The sequence below is a fragment of the Aulonocara sp. 'chitande type north' Nkhata Bay genome, linkage group LG6, assembly GCF_057382095.1.
Source record: "Aulonocara sp. 'chitande type north' Nkhata Bay isolate Kocher_YH1m ecotype deep benthic linkage group LG6, A_spYH_male_GT1.1, whole genome shotgun sequence".
NCBI classification, from domain to species: domain Eukaryota; kingdom Metazoa; phylum Chordata; class Actinopteri; order Cichliformes; family Cichlidae; genus Aulonocara; species Aulonocara sp. 'chitande type north' Nkhata Bay.
Genome location: NC_141349.1, coordinates 45,031,122 through 45,049,666, shown reverse-complemented (window position 1 = coordinate 45,049,666; position 18,545 = coordinate 45,031,122). Strand labels below are relative to the sequence as shown.

The 18,545-nt window shown below is 45.4% G+C and overlaps 3 protein-coding genes across 14 annotated transcripts in view; 1 reads left to right on the top strand and 2 right to left on the bottom strand.

The window, feature by feature from the left end:
• Positions 1-57: 57 nt before the first annotated feature.
• LOC147328716 (reticulon-3-B-like) lies at positions 58-9,601 on the bottom strand. 9 transcript variants are annotated; one of them, XR_015129998.1, is made up of 10 exons: positions 9,247-9,597; positions 4,785-4,944; positions 1,843-1,996; positions 1,706-1,762; positions 1,499-1,652; positions 926-995; positions 805-851; positions 672-730; positions 440-513; positions 58-200 (listed from the first exon to the last, which is right to left on the bottom strand). XR_015129998.1 is itself a non-coding variant. In XM_086297310.1 (10 exons), exons 2-9 carry the CDS (start codon positions 4,846-4,848, stop codon positions 479-481), a joined length of 657 nt encoding a protein of 218 aa, XP_086153436.1. In that variant the 5' UTR covers positions 4,849-4,944; positions 9,247-9,601; the 3' UTR covers positions 58-200; positions 440-478. The 9 variants fall into 9 exon arrangements, 8 of the variants coding, with proteins under 8 accessions (XP_086153436.1, XP_086153437.1, XP_086153440.1 ...); XM_086297310.1 differs by having other exon boundaries at positions 440-530; positions 9,247-9,601; XM_086297311.1 differs by having other exon boundaries at positions 440-530; positions 9,263-9,601.
• Positions 8,859-10,516, top strand: gemin6 (gem (nuclear organelle) associated protein 6). Its single transcript, XM_086297318.1, has 3 exons — positions 8,859-9,097; positions 9,270-9,662; positions 9,884-10,516. The coding sequence occupies exons 1-2, from the start codon at positions 8,964-8,966 to the stop codon at positions 9,643-9,645; spliced, it is 510 nt and encodes a 169-aa protein (XP_086153444.1). The 5' UTR covers positions 8,859-8,963; the 3' UTR covers positions 9,646-9,662; positions 9,884-10,516.
• sos1 (son of sevenless homolog 1 (Drosophila)) overlaps positions 10,160-18,545 on the bottom strand; it is a 44,841-nt gene continuing 36,455 nt past the window's right edge. For all 4 annotated transcript variants that reach the window (XM_086297297.1, XM_086297298.1, XM_086297299.1 and 1 more), the window contains 2 exons: positions 15,037-15,158; positions 10,160-12,276 (listed from right to left, as the gene is read on the bottom strand). In XM_086297297.1, the coding sequence (XP_086153423.1) occupies positions 11,704-12,276; positions 15,037-15,158 (695 nt within the window). In that variant the 3' untranslated portion in view covers positions 10,160-11,703. The remainder of the gene's footprint in view (positions 12,277-15,036; positions 15,159-18,545) is intronic.

Here is an 18,545-nt window from a genome sequence, read left to right as displayed (position 1 = left end):
GTGACGGCTTGGACAGGTGAGGACTGGTGACGCTGGGCCAGAATAAAAACACACGGCTTGTTTCTCGTCAGTCTGATTTTATTCAAAGACTTGTGAGTCACAGACAAACAGGCCAATGAGAGGAGGGGGCAGAGCTTCAACATCTCAGGTGTCACTCAACCTTGGTCTTCTTCACAGCGCCAGGTAACTTATCCTGCAGACTGAAAACAGACACAGGACGCTTGTCAGCTGCTTGTCTGGACAGAATAATGTGAACACCTGCAGATTAGAGGTGGGCTCATCTGTGTTAACGTGGAAACTGAACATGGATGATCAATCAGCAACCCGACTGTGGACTTTAACTATAGACAGGTGACAAGCACATTAGGAACAGACAGTATGAACACACTGAGCATGCTCAGTTCAGTCCGACTCTTCATAAAGGTAGAACAGAGCTCACCTGGTTCAATTAAGACAGACACTGAGTTTAGATCTGAGGTCAGCATGTGCACAGGTGAGACAGACGGCAGTTACCTGTGGACCATGGACACCTGAGACAAACATTACAAACCCCAGTGGTGCTGCAGAAATGAAGGTCAGATTCTCACCTCTGACCTCAGTGAGGCATTTAGATCAGAGTTGACCTTCGGTGAGGCCAAACATGATGAACACCTGATTACCCGTGACCTCACCTCTGCAGAGTTTCCTCCAGTTTGAGCCGAACAGCCTCAACGTGACGATCGATCTGAGCCTGAACACAGAAACACTCTGAGCTAAGCACGGAGCAAACTGGGCAGAAGACAGGGACACCAGGTGTGTCTTTACCTTCTTCTTCTGGTAGATCAACGGTGTAGTGAAGAAAATGATGTCAGCTGCACACAGAGAGACAACCAATCGGAGATCAGAAAGACTGATATTTAACTCGCTCAGAGGGAAACAAACTCACCAAGGATCAAGATGGTGACGCCATTGAACACGGCACCAACGTACGTCATCACCCAGGTGACGGCTGCCAGCTGGAACACGTAGAACAAAGACATGGACCAAACACACAAACAATACACAAAATTCAGTTTTATTTATAAGGCATCAAATCACAACAGTCTCAAGGTAAAGACCCTAAATAATACAGAGAAAAACCAACAATCATATGACGCCCTGTGAGCAAGCGCTTTGGCGACAGTGGGAAGGAAAAACTCCCTTTTGCTCTAATAGGGTGATATGGTACTACAAGGTCATTAAGATAAGATGGGGCCTGATTATTTAAGACCTTGTATGTGAGGAGCAGGATTCTGAATTCTGGATTTAACAGGAAGCCAAAACAGGAGAAATCTGCTCTCTCTTTCTAGTCCCTGTCAGGACTCTGGGTTTTTAGGGTCGAGTACAGTAACCTCAGCTTTATCTGAATTTAGACATTCCTGCAGTTTAAGTGCTTGGTGTGTGTTATCTGGCCTCGTGGATAGATAAAGTTGAGAATACACACAACAAACAAACACACAGAATAAAAACACACGCTGACCTTCAGGGAGTCGACCAGGTCTTCCACCAGTAACAGCCTCCTTGTTTGATTACTGAACCAGTTCAAGTGGATCAGAAACTGGTCAGCGAGCTGCCGAACTGACTCTGAGGACACGGAAATGTCCCTCTCCAACAGAGACCTGAAGACGAGAGCTCTAGTGAGGTTAGAGTGATTAGAGCCAGGTTAGAATCAAATCACCCGGGTTACCTGAATGGATGACCTTCATCGGACTTCTGGACGGCCTGGATCACTGATTTATAAACCCTGCAGACGGGATGGAGAACAGGAAGATGTTTTTCATGCTGGGTAATGCGATCTATCTGTCTATAGCAGGTTCCACCCACCTGAAGGTGATTGTGACACAGAGGCATGCCAGGAGCAAATAGGACACCACGCTGATGACTGACAGTGTTGCCAAGGAGAGAAGAACCAGCAGTGAGAGGCCGAACGCCGCTGCAGATTTCTTCGGTTCTCTCCAGTGCACGAGCTGTGAGGCTGCTGACATATTTTCTGAGATTAACCAAAACCAGCTTGATGCCAAAACAACAAATAGATACTAAAAGACAAGAAAGCAGAGAAAAGCAGGCTCCTAGAAACCTTTGACCGGGAAAGGCACAGATATGGACAGAACGAGGACTGCCACACCAATCACACGTCACAGCAGTGAAGCATACCACAGAGAAGCAGATTCAACCTTTCATGGAGGGTTTCCTCGTACGTGTGAACTGGAGTGAAGCACTCACACCATCGGGCTGGACTGGTAATCTGGCATATGGTGCACGGAAGGGCCGCTGCGCACCGACCTTATGACAGCAGCCCATTCGTTCACTTTCATTACTCACACTGGATCGCCTAATCAAACTTCTTAACGAGACCGGCCCAACCCTACCTTCACTGTGTGCTCACACAGCTTGTAGAAAAAGTTTAGCGTGGAAGAAGCAGCTAGAAGGCGGAGCTAAAAAGCAGCTGTTGGGCTGCTGCACCAGCTGTGGAGGAACAGCAGCTCAACAACAGACTGAGGAAAAGATGGAGGAGGTGAAATAAACGTGGCGAGAAAATAGATGGAGGAACATAATCAGAGATCCAGGGAAAATGGTAACTTTGACCACGAGCTGCTCCTGACAGCAAAATGCAGCTTTCACTGCAACTGAGACCGAACCCAACAACAACAATAACAACAGTACCCACATGATTCAAACGAAAACATTCAATAATCAAACTTAATGAAATATATACAAGTGAACGGGATCAAAGTCCAAGACGAGCTCAGAGACGTGGAAATAGCCGGTGTTCTCTCCCACAAGCAAAATGAATCAGGTGAAGATGTGCTGAACCTTCATGAACCATAAACAAATGCACAGGAACCTTCAAGAATGTGATTTATGCAGTGCCAAATCACAACAGACTAATAATCACCAGCAACCTCTGAAATCCATCAGGAATTTTTAAAAACATTCCCAGAACTTAATCCTGGACCTGCAGGACCTCTACTTTAGCCTCAGCAGCATCCAGTCTGCAGGAGAAACAAGCACTGGCCTTATTATCACCTGAAAAACAAAAGAAAACGTCTGATCTTTGCTGTCAGCAAATAGTTTGGCACATGTTGTAGATGTGTTCTCTTTCTCCCATTTCAGGAGAAATGTCCCATTACTGGGAGTCTCTTTTCCCCATTCACTCATCCTCAGCCCAACATCAGCTGGGCTGCTAACAAAAACAACTTTAAATCACCTTCGTTCAGCTTCTTTCCTCTGTAAGCTAAAGAACTGACAACGTTCGAGAGAAAACCCCACCGAGCCGTGACAGACCTCAGGCTGGGCTCGAGCATTTCAACATGTTTTATTCCACGTGCAAAGCTCTCTGTAACTCCACCTTTTACAGTTTCCCAATATCCAGGTTTAATCCCTGCAGATCAGCTGCGGTCATGTGGATCCTATTAGGAGGCGGAGCTACATTCCACAGAGATCCTGTTCAGAGCACACAAGAAAATAAGATCAACGCTGATCTGAGCTGACCTGCTGATGTTTCCTGGAGAATGAGAAAAACCTCAACTCCCAGAAGAACGTTGAAGATTTAATGCCTGATAGATATCATCTGACCTTCACATCATCCAACTCACAGTTTATAGCTCAGCTTTGAACACTCGCACACACACAGACACACACACACACACACACACACACACACACACACACACACAGACACAGACACACACAGACACACACACACACACACACACAGACACAGACACACACAGACACACACACACACACACACAGAGACACACACACACACACACAGAGACAAACACACACACAGACACACACACAGACACACACACACACACACACACACACACACACAGACACACACACACAGACACAGACACACACAGACACACACACACACACACACACAGACACAGACACACACAGACACACACACACACACACACAGAGACACACACACACACACACAGAGACAAACACACACACAGACACACACACAGACACACACACACACACACACACACACACACACACAGAGACAAACACACACACACACACACACACACACACACACAGACACACACACACAGAGACAAACACACACACAGACACACACACAGACACACACACACACACACACACAGACACACACACACAGAGACAAACACACACACACACACACACACACACACACACACACAGACACACAGACACAGACACACACACACAGACACACACACACACACACACACACACACACAGACACACACACACACACACACAGACACACACACACAGACACAGACACTCACACACACACACACACACACACACACAGACACAGACACACACACACACACAGACACAGACACACACACACAGACACACACACACACACACACACAGAGACAAACACACACAAACGCAGACACACACACACACACACACAGAGACAAACACACACAGACACACACACACACAAACGCGCACACGCGCACACACACACACACACACACACGCACACACAGACAAACACACACAGACAAACGCACACACACAGACAAACACACACAAACGCGCACACACACACACAAACGCACACAGACAAACACACACAAACGCGCACACACACATACGCGCACACAGCAGCCTGACTGACAGTCAGCTGATCGGGACAACAGAGCTTTGTTAGCCTGTTTGGTGAAACGCAGTCAGGTGAGAACAGGTGGCAGCCTCCGTCTACTCTACACTGTTTCCATGCCAACAATCAGGTGTCTCACCTGTGTGCGTGAGGTCTCTCAGCGAGGAGGAGGAGTTGTTGGAGGACGATGAAGAGTCTGCCATGTTTCAGCTGCTCGGTCTGCAGGTCTGACCCTCCCTCTGACTCTCCAGAGCTCTGCAGCTGCTCCATCCAGCGATGACATCACCACATGGGTGGAGCTGGAAAGAGGGGGTGACGAAGTTTAAACCTTCTGAGCAGCTCGATGTGAGCTCAGAGCGAGAATGTTCAGGAGGGTCAAAGGTCAGCTGAGAGTAGTTTGAGCAGACTCAGACAAACATCCACACACACTGTTTAAGTCCAGCCAGACACAGGCGTGCTGGTAACAGTCGTTATCGATCAGACAGGAAGTGAAACCAAATGCAGCTTGAAGCGCAACAATCATTAATCAGTAATCAATAATATTGACACAGCTGTATACATAAAAACACATCAACAGACAGGAAATGAGCTCAGTGATCGCAAGAGAGAGAGAGAGCAGGTCAGGATCCAACGAGATCTGTAGAAGTTGGCATCACCATCCGAGGATGATCCCTTGCACAGCTATGGAGACAGTAGGAGGGTCTGAATGTCTTTGTGTTTCCCCAACGAGCATCAGTGATAAATAATCAACAATAAACAGACTGTCGGCTTCATTTCTTGGTTGTTTTCTGTTGGCAGTTTTACAGCAGTGCTGTTGTTGTACAAGCATTAATGTCTGATCCTGAAACACCACACCTGCACTGTACCTGCTGACCTCAGGTCAGACTTGTTGGAATTGTGTTTTTATATTTACTCTCCAACCATAAACAGCAGTGAGTCTGCAGGTGTGAGCTTGAAAACTAAAGCTGTCAGGAGGAGGTGACACTCGGAGTGTGAGAGTTTACTCTTTACTTTTATTCACAGCAGGAACGTTTTTATGAGCAGCACGTTCAGCGTACTTTAGTTCAATCACTCAGACTACGTTCGCTTGGACTGGGATGACTGCAGTGATTTGCTCCATTAGGCTGAAGGACAGGAAACTTCAGTCTCAAATATCTACTGTGCATGCCTCACCTTAGAGATCAACAGCAGCAGTGATTTAAAAAACAGTTCTGTGTCACAAATCACCAGAATAATGATCATCTTAAAAGTGCTAACGAAGCTGAGCAGAGCGCGTCCAGGCCGGGGGTTGCTCGGTGAACCTGCACCATGTCCCTCCACCAAGATGGTTCACTACTCGAGGCGCTTTAGTCCTCTTTGGTGACATCTGGTGGCCAAAAATATGAACAGCAGCTTGAAATGAGCCGCCTCACTGTGATCACCCTCTCTGCATTAGCAACTTCTGTTTAATATCAGGCTATCGGTGTGGTGCATCTGTTTTACGGTTATTTGATTAAAAACTCATTTGTATGAAACGTTTGAACATGGGCGTGTCCAAAAGAAGCCCGTGTCGGGCTCCAGAATATCATGTGACCAAAGATGAACTCTCTGAAATGACGTCAATGCTTCATTATGTGATTCGAGCTGTTGAAAAGATGCACCACCAGCATTGGTTGGGACTATGCTTGTGCCGTGAGGTCATTCCAGACCATCTTTTTGTTTGCCTTATGTGGAATATCCTTTTGAAGCGATCGCTTTTCTTTCTCCATATTAATCAAATCAAAGTTGATGTAAGTCTGTAGAGATCTCTTTGGGCATTTCTGGTCATAAAGCAACATTGTCCAGTCTTCGGCAGTAACACAGGAGTTACAGGAGCAAAAATTGGAGAAGTTTACATCCTTTTTGATTGTTTTCAATAATCACCCAAATATGTAGTTTTGTTTTAACAGGTATACCATTAATTCTGACAGATTTAAATGTTTGAAAGGTAATAAGACAGACTCATTTTCAGCCCTGACACAAGTAGCTGTCTGCTCACATCGTGTGTATTCGACAGGAAAATTGCAGTGTCATCAGTCAGGTGTGCCCATCTCTATCTAAGGGTGGGATACCCTGAAACTGTCCTTTTTTAATATGCACTCCATAATTTGTGCATAAATTGGATGCAGTTGTTCGCACTACACCCAAACATTCACCATCTTCACTCATGCGGCCATCCCACTGGCGCCAGCTGAAGGCTGCCGAGGTCGAAGCTGACTGGAACAACAAATTCGTCCATGATAACAGGATTGTTGTCAGAACTCTTTGTCCCTCCTTCAAGGCCGCCAGACCTTCGCTTAACCGGGCGTGATGACACTTTCTCTCAGCTGAACACGGGATAAACATACACACACAAATGCACACGCATGAAACATGTACACTGATACTGATACGCCCTCACTATCACCCCCCCCCCCCGAATCCAACACCTCCTCCCAGGTTTACCTCCCATCCGATGTGGACAGTGGATCAGCTGGAGGTGCGATCGAAGATTGCAGCGGTCCCAGATCAGCTGTACACACTGGAACACTCTCCCATGTTGCTGTCTGTGTTTTATTGTGATATGGTGTGATGATGATTCCTGGATTATCCTTTTGTGTTACATATTTCAATGTTTTTTTCCTCGCTACCTAGCCTGACCTGTCTCCCCAATGTGATGTTTGTGTATTGTATGTACGGTCTGTCATCTCGGTTGTGGGCAACTGCAACTGACAAATAAAGGCCATCCCATCTCAACTAGCTAACATTACAGCCAACAGCTAAAACATTAGCACTAAAGACCTACACAGAATACATCGCCATAGACATACAAATAACATAATTTCAGTTTGATGAGTTTAACTGCAAAGCAGATAATGCTATCATAGATTGAAATTTTTTTTTTAAACTTACTTTTCGCAAGCAAATTACTTCTTTTCTTCTTAAATTGTCCGTGTTTGCCAAAATGTGCTAATTTTTCACATGTGATAGAAGAACTGAATTTGGCATGTACAGAATGAATCGCATCATTTGAAACTTAGCTCTGATTGGAGAAATTGGAAGTGTTAGAACTGACCCACATTACGGTCTCCTCTACTACTGGAATTCCTTTCTTGCCTATGGAGAAATTTATCCATTTGTATTTTCTGAATGAGCCAAATATGATTTTTGGTAAATATATTTAGGAAACTATTTTCACTTTCACATATTGAATGAATAATTCTGAGTTTTCTAATAAAACATTGTTCAAAGTTTCTTTTATGTTAACTAAAGAAATATTTTGGGCATTTTTTCCGCTGTTCTCACCGTTTCCTCCTAACAGCTTTAACATCTGACTGACGGTGAGATTATCGTTTAGACAAATTGTTTTTTCACATAATCTTATTATTCTAGAAATAATTTTAATTTCTCTCTCGTTTGTCTTTAGAGAAAGCATTTTCCTTTTGAAAAATTTCTGATATCAAATTTCATTTCCATAAAAACTCTTAAATAGTTTTTCTTGTTAATAAGTCTCAGGGCTTAACTTTGGATTAATTTAGTTTCCAACAGTCTTTATTCTGAATTTGTCCAAATAATTTCAAATCAGTCTAAACTGGACTGCTTTATGGTCACGGATATGTTCGAGCTCGGATGATGTTTGTTCATGTGGGCATCTATCCATGCTTTCATTCATCACTGTGTTGGAATCACCTCCATATAAAAGTTTAGCTGAAGGACATGAAAATAACATCTGCCTTATCGTCTGTGGTTAAAAATAAATATACATTTTATAATTAAAGCCATTTATAAAGTGTGACTGATCAATATCAACCAAAAGTGTAATCCATTGTTCGCTGATGTTGCAGTTTAAGTGTGAACCGCTGCAAATCTGCTGTCACCAACAGAAACGTGCTGCCTTTCTCACTCTTCTTGTTCATTATTTATTGAGCTTTTAAAGAGTTACATTTTATTTGAAATTAAATTTGTGGACTTATTTCAGGAGTTTTGGATTTTCATCAGTTAACGTATTTATTTTATTTTTGCTGTTTTATTGTGAGCTCGCAGTATTACTTTTCTTCTTATTTGGTTTCTCTTTAATGTTTTATGCTTTGGCCGGAGGGTCTCTATTCTATTTCTAGTCGCTTCTACTGAATGTTTTTGCTGTGCCCGCTTCGGCCTGCAGGGGGCAGCCGCGGCTCAGTTTACGCCTTAAAGCGGAACTTTTGTTTCCGTGTTGTGTTTTCTCAGGAGCGTTAACAGCTGTGAACAGCAGACGGCAGGGGGGTGGAGGGGTGTGTGAATCGATTATTTCTCAGCTATCGATCTCAGCACCGTGAGGTCCATGATGCAGTGCGGCTGGCCCCTCATGGGTCCGCTCAGGTGGCTTCACTACCTTAACAAAGAGGTGAAGGTGAGAGCGGGAAAAGGCGAGGAGCACCGCGGCTGGCTGTTAAGCGTGGACCCGGTGTCCGCCAGGTAACGCGCACGTGGAGCCTAATTTGTAAATCAAACAGCTGATCGTGACGAACGAGTCGAGTTTTTTTTCAGCCGTTTCCTGTGAACTTTGACCTTAACTCGTTTAAGTTAAGTTTAAGTGTGACTCCTGATCGTCACGTGGCTCTGACCCTTGTCTTCCTGTACCCTGCAGTGTGGTCCTGGTGTCCTTTGGTGAGGCGGTGGTGGTGCGGGTGGTGATGGGTCACGCCGTGGAGGCGGTGGAGGTCCTGCGAGCGGCTGCTGATGATGAGACGGCGAAGCGTCTGCGGTCGGTCTTCCTCCCCCCGCCGTCCCCTTGCCTGGACCCCAAGGAGCTGCGTCAGCGGAGGGATGCCGTGCGGCGGTGGCTGCAGGAGAACCGGATCCCCGTGGAGGAGGAGGGGGAGGAGCTAAAAGTGGCGGGCGTCCTGACGATCGCTGCGCCCTATAGCGCCCACGACTGCAGGAGCTCCAACCAGATCATCCTGGACCGGATCCAGAGACTTATCGGGATCCAGGACTGTACCAATCAGGGGTTGCCACTCTGAGCTGGGCCAATCACCAGGTTAGTGTGTTGTTTGAGCTCCGCCCTTTTGTCATTTGCAGATGTAATCTAAATAAAAGGAGTTTCTAAGTGACTCACTTCCTGTAAAACTCACCTGTCCCACAGACTGACGAGTCACCAATCGCCATGATTAGTTACGTCAGAGTGGGAGGAGTTTTAAATATGTGCATAATTTTAAAAGATAAACTGGTTTTATTGTGACAGGCACAATTTCATTTCAGGTGAGAAGAGACCTGCAGCAACCACAATGAACCAGGAAACCAGAGTGCTGGCTCACCTGGGGTCACCCGGGGTCAGGGTGTGCACGGGCGGATTTCAGTTTGTCAGACTTCAGTAATCAATAATTATTGATCTGCTGTAATCATTGACACCTGGATGTCGCTGATGTGATTGAACATCACCTGAATCACCTGCGTCAGTATCAGGTGTCTCCGGTCTGTCCTCTGAGGAGAACTGAGTTCTGCTCTTTATTTGCCCGTTGGCATGGTGACACCTGCGCCTGTGGGAATGACTTGCTGCAGACTGATTCCCGGAGCGTTTTTGTAAAAGTTTCGTGTCGTTTCATACTTTGTAAAACAAATTCAGACTGGAGTCAAACTTAAACCACGAGCTTTGATCTTTGTCAGTTTCAGTAAACATGGGGATGAAACGTCTACCGAGTCATCTAATCACTGTAAATAAACTGTAAGGTAATTATTGTATCTATGGTAACAAGACACCCATCCCTCCACGCATTTATTTCAATATGCTCTGCTTGGTTTTGTTTGTTGAATGCAGAGCAGAGAAACACTTGTATCCTGGGGCTTTGTGTGTGTTCAATGTCAATAAAGTTAATTGAAACCAGCCCAGCGCCACCTTATCTGCTCTTTAAGTGATGACATGATGAATCCTGCTCCCGGCCCAAACTACTCTGCATTTATTAAGTCTGTGTTTTTAACATGTTTTAGTGCTTTGTATATAGTTCAGTTTAATCTGAACAAACCCCTAAAAACAGTCAGTGATCACTATTGTCCCCTCTCGGTTTTTATTACCATTGTTCATTTTAAAGCTCAGTTTTTAAACCCTATCTACAGCCCAGCCCATGCAGCAGTATAATGACTAACCTCGTATTGTGGATGGATTATCTCAGTTGTTCTCCTGACTGAAGTTTGGTCCTTTTACAGCATCTTGCCATGCGACTGATTTTGTCTCTAACCATCAGGAACCCTCACGTTAATTTTTATCAAGCGGAAAAGTGTTCGCGTTCATCCTCCAGCTTCACTGTGTTTATGCTAACATAGCTGTGTTGCTAGCGATCACGTAGCACATCATTATACACCAGCTAGCCCAACTTTAGTAACCTTACAAACGTCACTGCTGTTTAGTTTTCTGTCTTCATTTATGTTGGAAGTGATAGAGCCGTACGTTTAAATTTGTTCATAAATCTCTCAGTCAGAACATGCTATATCATGTTTAGATGGAAACTGGCAAGCTAACTTCCTGCTAACTTCTAACTCCATTGAATTTAATAAATCCTGTTTTCATGGATGCCTGGATGTTAAACTTCATAGTTACACCTGGTAAAGCAGCAACGCTGATCATTTTATTAAAGATGAAAGAATTTAGACAGTTTTTAACTCTCAGTGATGCTGCAGTGATTGTTTGGACCTGAAGCAGAGTTTGAACCCAGACACGAATAATGATGTCAGACTTGAAGACCACCCGCTGCTGCAGGGGCAGTAGATGTGGAGGAGCCCACCTACAAAAACCAGCCACAGTTCAGTTCAGCAGGTAAAATAAAGACCGATGAATTCCAGGTTTCTTCGAGCTCAGTGAAAGAAATGTTTATTCCCTTGTTTTTGTTTACATCACTAATAATGACATCACCACCATCTTCTTCATCAGGTCCACCTGAACCACTGCAGTACCTGTGTGGCTCCAGGCCAGTACCTGAGGGTCTCGTCCCTCTGAGGTCTGAGCTCAGAGATGTTCAGAATAAGAGCACATTTTTGTTTTACAGTCAGTCTCAGTTCGAAGCAGTCAGAGCTTCCTGATTGGTCCATCACACATTTTTACTTTCTTCTGATCCAATCAGCTGTAGTGTTAACTCAGTCTCCTCCACAGCCTGTCCAATCAGCTGTCCCTGAACCCTCTGGAACTCCAGGCTGTCCAATCGCACAGAGGGCGTGTCCAGCATGGGGGCGTGTCCAACAGAATCCCTCTTGTATGTCTTTGGGGGGAGTTTGGGAACACTGTGACGTGGAGGCACAGGGGGGCCATCCAAGGTGAGGGGAGGGAGTGGGGGGAGGGGTGGAGAAGGCAGGGGTAATTTCCTGGAGGTGGGGGTGACAGGAGCAGGGAGAGGGGGTGAGGAGGACAATGTGGTGGGGGTGGAGCAAATGGAAGTTGGGCCAGAGATGTTGGGGGGGAAGAAAGCCTGAGGCAGGAGGTCACAGCGGGGACGACCCTGAGGGGGGGGCAGGAGGTGTAGAGGGGAGCTGAGGGGCTCTCGTGGAGGCAGGGAGGGGGGGCTGTCAGGTGGTGATGATGACAGTGACGAGTAACGAGAGGGGTGGAGCTTACAGGTGGGCTGACGAGGTGGAATGGCTGGGGGGCTGTCCAGCTTTGACACCATCTGTGAGGGAGAAGGGAGGGGGGGGGGTCAAATGTCACATTCAAATGAACCTTTATCAAGATTGAATTGAGAAGGCGGCGTCAGACAACAGCCCCGCCTCCCCTCACCACAGACCTTTGTTTACATTTACACCATAACAGGACGCCAACAGGGGCCTGTTCTTCGTACCTCGCTAAGTAAGTTAGCTGGATTAGATTGTTGACGATTTCGCGTGATCTTGGATCGTTCGGTTCTCCGAAGCTCATCCGGGACTTGCTGTCATAGCAACAGATCCGTAAGTGTAAACCTGCTGGGGAGCAGGTTTACTTTATGTAAACAGGATTAGATCGCGGCCACGCAGGTATGTCCGCTTCATTTATATGAAAGCAACAGCGATATTCCACCACTGTTTCACCATAAATAAATAACATCAATGTAACTAAAGATAATGCAGCACTTGATCCTTTCATTGATGTCACACAGATACATACAGGTCATTCCCTAAAAAAGGGAAATGTACTATTAACATTCTATTACATGTATGTGATTATTACAGATGTAATTCATATGTCAGAGTAGTAATAGTAAATTACTTCGTGTAATCAAGATGAGAGACCACGGCTATAAAAGCCAAGGTGGATTTGGGAAGCCTGTCGCAGCCATGTCCTGTCCGTATACGCGAGCCACCCATTGAGGAAGGTGCAAGATTGATAAGGAGAGTTTCCAGAATTCAGCGTATATTGCGGGACAGACAGGATCCTTTAGCTCAGCGCGACAGTGTGCTCATAGAGAGCTATCGATATTCCCGTGAGGATATTATTTACTTAACCAACTTGTTGACGAGGGGGTGCAGGACCACCACCTGTCTTTTTTTTGCTCTGCCCTTTTCTTGGTTGCTGTTATGAACAAACAAACAGATTATTTCAGGGTCTCTTTCCAAGAGACGAAAAGCAATATAAGTGATAAATATTACCATTCTGTAGAATATTCTTATATTTCACTTTTACTTGTTCCCATGTTCTAGTGGGTCCTGTTGTGGCTCTAATGTGAAAGAGGATATAATATAATATAATAAATCTACCCTACCGCCTACTGGTGTTGGCCAGAGGGGCCGATGGCGCGATATGGCAGCCTGGCTTCTGTCAGTCTGCCCCAGGGCAGCTGTGGCTACACCTGTAGCTGCCTCCACCAGTGTGTGAATGTGAGAGTGAATGAATAGTGGCATTGTAAAGCGCTTTGGGTGCCTTGAAAAGCGCTATATAGATCCAATCCATTATTATTGTTATTATTAAATTACTTACGAGTTTAATTTGTCAGCAACTTTCTGCCAGCCCTCTCTCCTTGCTTTTGCAGCCTTTGCAGTGTTCCCTTGTGTTCTGATTAAACTCTGAAACTCCTGAAATCCCTCACTCAAGAGTTCTTGCTCTGCTGCCGAAAAATACTGGACATTTTCGCCGACCAATCAAAGGGTTGCCGATCAATGTTTCTACTATCGATGCGTAGCCCCTGTTAAGCCACCCAGTGATCTCACATTACTTCATCCAGCTGTACTAATCGTCAACAACAGGTGTGTTCGGAGAACCGGATTAGCGAGCTCACGGTTAGCGCGATGGTTTGATCTTGGATGTGTCATTTGATCTTGGATGTAGTAAGCGAGGTACGAAGAACGGACCCCAGGTTGACACAGCAACACCACAACAACAAGGTGGAGGTTACACGTCTGGGCTGGAAAAGCCGCAGAACCACAGGAAATGCTCCTCCGGGTCTATAAACAGCTTGATGTCTGTGAAGGTTCTCAGTCATCCAGGTCATCGTAGTCAAAGGAGCTTGCAAAGAAAAGCGTCTGGACTTCCTTAAGTTACTTGAAGACGTTTCACCTTCATCCGAGAAGCTTCTTCAGTTCTAAGGTCAAATGGTGGAGAGTCCCAGATATAAACCTAGTGGGAGTTTCCCCCCACAGAGGGACAAAAGGACCCCCTGATGATCCTCTAATCGCCTGAGCCAAGGTGTGAAACTGGGTGTGGGTCCCAATCAGCCAGAGTTTCGGGTGAGTTCATTGTGAAACCTGGCCCCACCTTATCATGCGAATTCCTGAGGTCAGAAGAGCCACCTCCACAGGACAAGACTCAGCAGTCCATCTGCATCTTAAGGATAAAGGTCACTCTTTCGAGGATACCAATGTTCACATTTTGGACAGAGAGGACAGATGGTTTGAAAGAGGAGTGAAAGAAGCATCTATGTCCACTGTGAGCGACCATCTTTGAACAGAGGCGGGGGTTTACGACACCAACTCTCTGCCATCTATAATCCAGTTTTGAGATCCCTCCCCAGACGCCTTAACGCCCACTCACATCCTGGGCCATCTGACCTCAGGAATTCGCATGATAAGGTGGGGCCAGGTTTCACAATGAACACACCTGAAACTCTGGCTGATTGGGACCCACACCCAGTTTCACACCTTGGCTCATGTGATTAGAGGATCATCAGGGGGTCCTTTTGTCCCTCTGTGGGGGGAAACTCCCACTGGGTTTATATCTGGGACTCTCCACCATTTGACCTTAGAACTGAAGAAGCTTCTCGGATGAGAGGTGAAACGTCTTCAAGCAACTTAAAGAAGTCCAGATGCTTTTCTTTGCAAGCTCCTTTGACTATAAACAGCTTGAAGCTAAAAACAGGTTCTAAGAATTTGGTGGTTGCTGCTCTGTGATACACAAAGAACAGAAGGAACCCTGAAACGTTCTTGCAGTCCAAAAGCTCCTCGGGCTAAAGCAAAGAGGGTACCTTGGAGGGGGAAGACTCAGCAGGAGCCGACTCCGGTCGTCTGCGGGGAGGAACAGGAGGAGGAACGGGAACATCCTCAGAGGCCCGACTGAAGCTCACCATGGAGGAGACCGAAGAGGACCCTGAAAATGACCAGATAGACACTGTTAGAACCAGGAGAACGAACAGGAGAACCATACAGCAGCCAGCAGCAGATTGGTTTGTTGCTCGTTAACTTCACGCTTTAAGTACTTCAGGGCTCCAGAGTGCGACCAACTTGGTTGCACATGCGACCTAATTTCTCAATGCTGCGACTAAAAAAAAAATTTAAAGTCTCAGCAACTCTGAAAGTCTCCATGTGATTAACAACAGACACACATTATCCACATATCGTGGTTTAAACCATTCAGAGATGGTCAGGGGCGGGACCTCTCTGATTGGCCGTAATCCAGATATTCCTGTAGGCCTTGTGTGTATGTTTGAAAGTGTAGGTCAATAGAGAGGTGAGTAGGCAACAAAGGCTGTCACACTTGGTGTTCGCTCGCTCTGCGGTAGAGTATCACTTCCTGTTCCTGCTCAAACACAGTGGTGTTTCTGAGTAGCTTATCTGCTTAGCAATTTAATTAAAATTTTTTATATACATTCTTCTTTCATAGTATAATCTTCACGTGCTTCATCCAAAGCACACTCTGTGTACTCACTACCTAACTTATAGCCAAAGTATTCACTCACTGTGTCTTTACTGTTTTGCTAACTTAGCTTAGCTCGTAGCCGACTCGTTAGCACCATGGCTACTTCACCTGTCCCTCCTGCACTTTCTTGCTCATTGTGTCAGATGTTTAGTTACTCCTCGGCCTCCTTTAGCAGTAGTGATATCTGTAACAAATGTAGCATATTTGCAGCTCTGGAGGCCAGGATTACTGAATTGGAGACTCGGCTTCGCACCCTTCATTCACCCATAGCTAGCCAGGCCCCTGTAGCTGGTGCAGCCGAAGATAGCGTAGCTGTTCCCCGGCAGACCCCAAGCAGCTGGGGAAAGAGGGCGGCTGGGTGACGGTGAGGAGGAAGCATAGTCCAAAACAGAAGCCCCAGGTACACCACCAACCCGTTCATGTGTCTAACCGTTTTTCCCCACTCGGCGACACACCCGCCGGGGGCATGTGAAGCTAGAGACACCGGCAACCATAGTCAACTGTCTTCCAGGGGCCAGAGCAGGCGACATTGAAGGAAATTTAAAACTGCTGGCTAAGGGTAAACGTAAATTCAGTAAAATCATAATTCACGTCGGCAGTAATGACACCCGGTTACGCCAATCGGAGGTCACTAAAATCAATATTGAATCGTGTGTAACTTTGCCAAAACAATGTGGGACTCTGTAGTTTTCTCTGGTCCCCTCCCCAGTCAGACCAGGAGTGACATGTTTAGCCGCATGTTCTCCTTAAATTGCTGGCTGTCTGAGTGGTGTCCCAGAAACGATGTGGGCTTCATAGATAATTGGCAAACCTTCTGGAGGAAACCTGGTCTTGTTAGGAGAGACGGCATCCATCCCACTTTGGATGGAGCAGCTCTCATTTCTAGAAACATGGACAAATTTATTAAACCCCCCAAAATATTAGGTCTCTCTCCTCCAAGTCTCTGTTAGTACATGACTTAATAATTGATCAACAAATTGATTTACTCTGCCTTACAGAAACCTGGTTGCAGCAGGATGATTATGTTAGTTTAAACGAATCAACACCCCCGAGTCATTCTAACTACCAGAAACCTCGAAGCACAGGGCGAGGGGGCGGTGTGGTAGCAATTTTTCACACCAACCTATTAATCAACGAAAGACCAAGACAGACTTTTAATTCATTTGAAAGCCTGATGCTTAGCCTCGTCCACCCCAGCTGTAAAACTCAGAAACCAGTCTTACTTGTTATCATCTATCGTCCACCTGGGCCTTACACAGAGTTTCTGTCTGATTTCTCAGACTTTATATCTAATTTAGTTCTGAGCTCAGATAAAATAATTATTGTGGGTGATTTTAACATCCATGTAGATGCTAAAAATGACAGCCTCAACATGGCATTTAATCTGTTATTAGACTCAATTGGCTTCTCTCAAAATGTAAAAGAACCCACCCACCACTTTAATCACACTCTAGATCTTGTTTTAACATATGGCATAGAACCTGAACATTTAACAGTGTTTCCTGAAAACCCTCTCCTGTCTGATCATTTCCTGATAACATTTACATTTACAATAATTGATTACACAGCGGTGGAAAGTAGACTTTATCAAAGTAGATGTCTTTCTGAAAGCGCTGTAACTAAGTTTAAGAATATAATCCACCCACTGTTATCATCTCCAATGCCCTGTACCAACACAGAGCAGAGCAGCTATCTGAACGCTACTCCAACAGAGGTCGATTAGCTTGTTAATAATTTTACCTCCTCACTACGTACGACTCTGGATACTGTAGCTCCAGTGAAAACTAAGGTCTCTAATCAGAAGTACCTGACTCCGTGGTATAATTCTCAAACATGTACCCTAAAGTAGAGCTGGGCGATATATCGAGTTTTTAAAAAATATCGATATATTTTTATACGAGATATAAGATCTGACAATATCGTTTATATCGATATAGTCTATGTTACGTTATAATTATACTTGTGGAGCCGCAAGTTTGCCTCTCTTTCGTCCACTTTCGTCTTTACGTTACTCGGCCTCGCCTCTCCTTCACTGAACACAACTCCCCCTCCTCCCCCATCGCTTCACCTGCAGGAAGCAACAAGATGGACACGGCAAATCTCCTTTAACGAGTTACTGCGCATCGCCCCGTGCATGGGGCTGGACGGCGTCAATGTGTTAGCTAGCTAACCACGCTAACGAGCTAACCACGCTAACGCCATGCCGCCCAGAGGTGCTGCACAGCCTAAAATCCTTGCATTTTCTCAAAAGTTGACAGCGCGCCTTATGTATGAATTCTGGTTGTGCTTGATGGCCGCGAACCGATTTTATGTGGTACACGGCGCTCAGCAATCTGTCAAAAAATGTTTTAGTACGACTTTGGTAAGCTACGGAGCTGCACCGCTTGATGGATTGTCGGAGCATTACGGCTGAGCCTCGCGGAGTGATACGTACTGGGCTTCAACGTAATATTACCCTACTGTGTATAAGGACCATAAATGGCACCTGTTAAGAGACGTGGTTGCGAAGCGGATTTCAAACTCAATGCTGTCAGTCACGCAGTACAAGTTGGGAACAGAGCAGCTGTGAAATCTGTCTTTGTTATTGTGCTCGTCTTTTAGTTTACATTTTGACTGCACAATTGTGAGCTTTTTGTTATGCACAAAAACAACATTGTTTTCTTTTATTTATGGAGCATTATTATTTAATAAATGCTCATAATTTATTTTTGAGTAAATTTTATGTACATCTGCTCTATGTTAATAAAAGTGCCTGTGTGACATCTGGGACACAGCTTTGACTAAGAACTCTCTTTTTGTTCTTACTTTATGGCTTTAAAAAAAAAAAATCGAGATATA

Coding starts and splice junctions, on each gene's coding strand:
- LOC147328716 (XM_086297310.1), bottom strand. CDS start 4,848: ATGGCAGACTCTTCATCGTCCTCCAACAACTCCTCCTCCTCGCTGAGA. Junction 1,997..4,784: donor GAGAGACCTCACGCACACAG/GTGAGACACCTG, acceptor AAAATATGTCAG/CAGCCTCACAGCTCGTGCAC. Junction 1,763..1,842: donor TGTGTCACAATCACCTTCAG/GTGGGTGGAACC, acceptor TCCCGTCTGCAG/GGTTTATAAATCAGTGATCC.
- gemin6 (XM_086297318.1), top strand. CDS start 8,964: ATGATGCAGTGCGGCTGGCCCCTCATGGGTCCGCTCAGGTGGCTTCAC. Junction 9,098..9,269: donor GTGGACCCGGTGTCCGCCAG/GTAACGCGCACG, acceptor TGTACCCTGCAG/TGTGGTCCTGGTGTCCTTTG.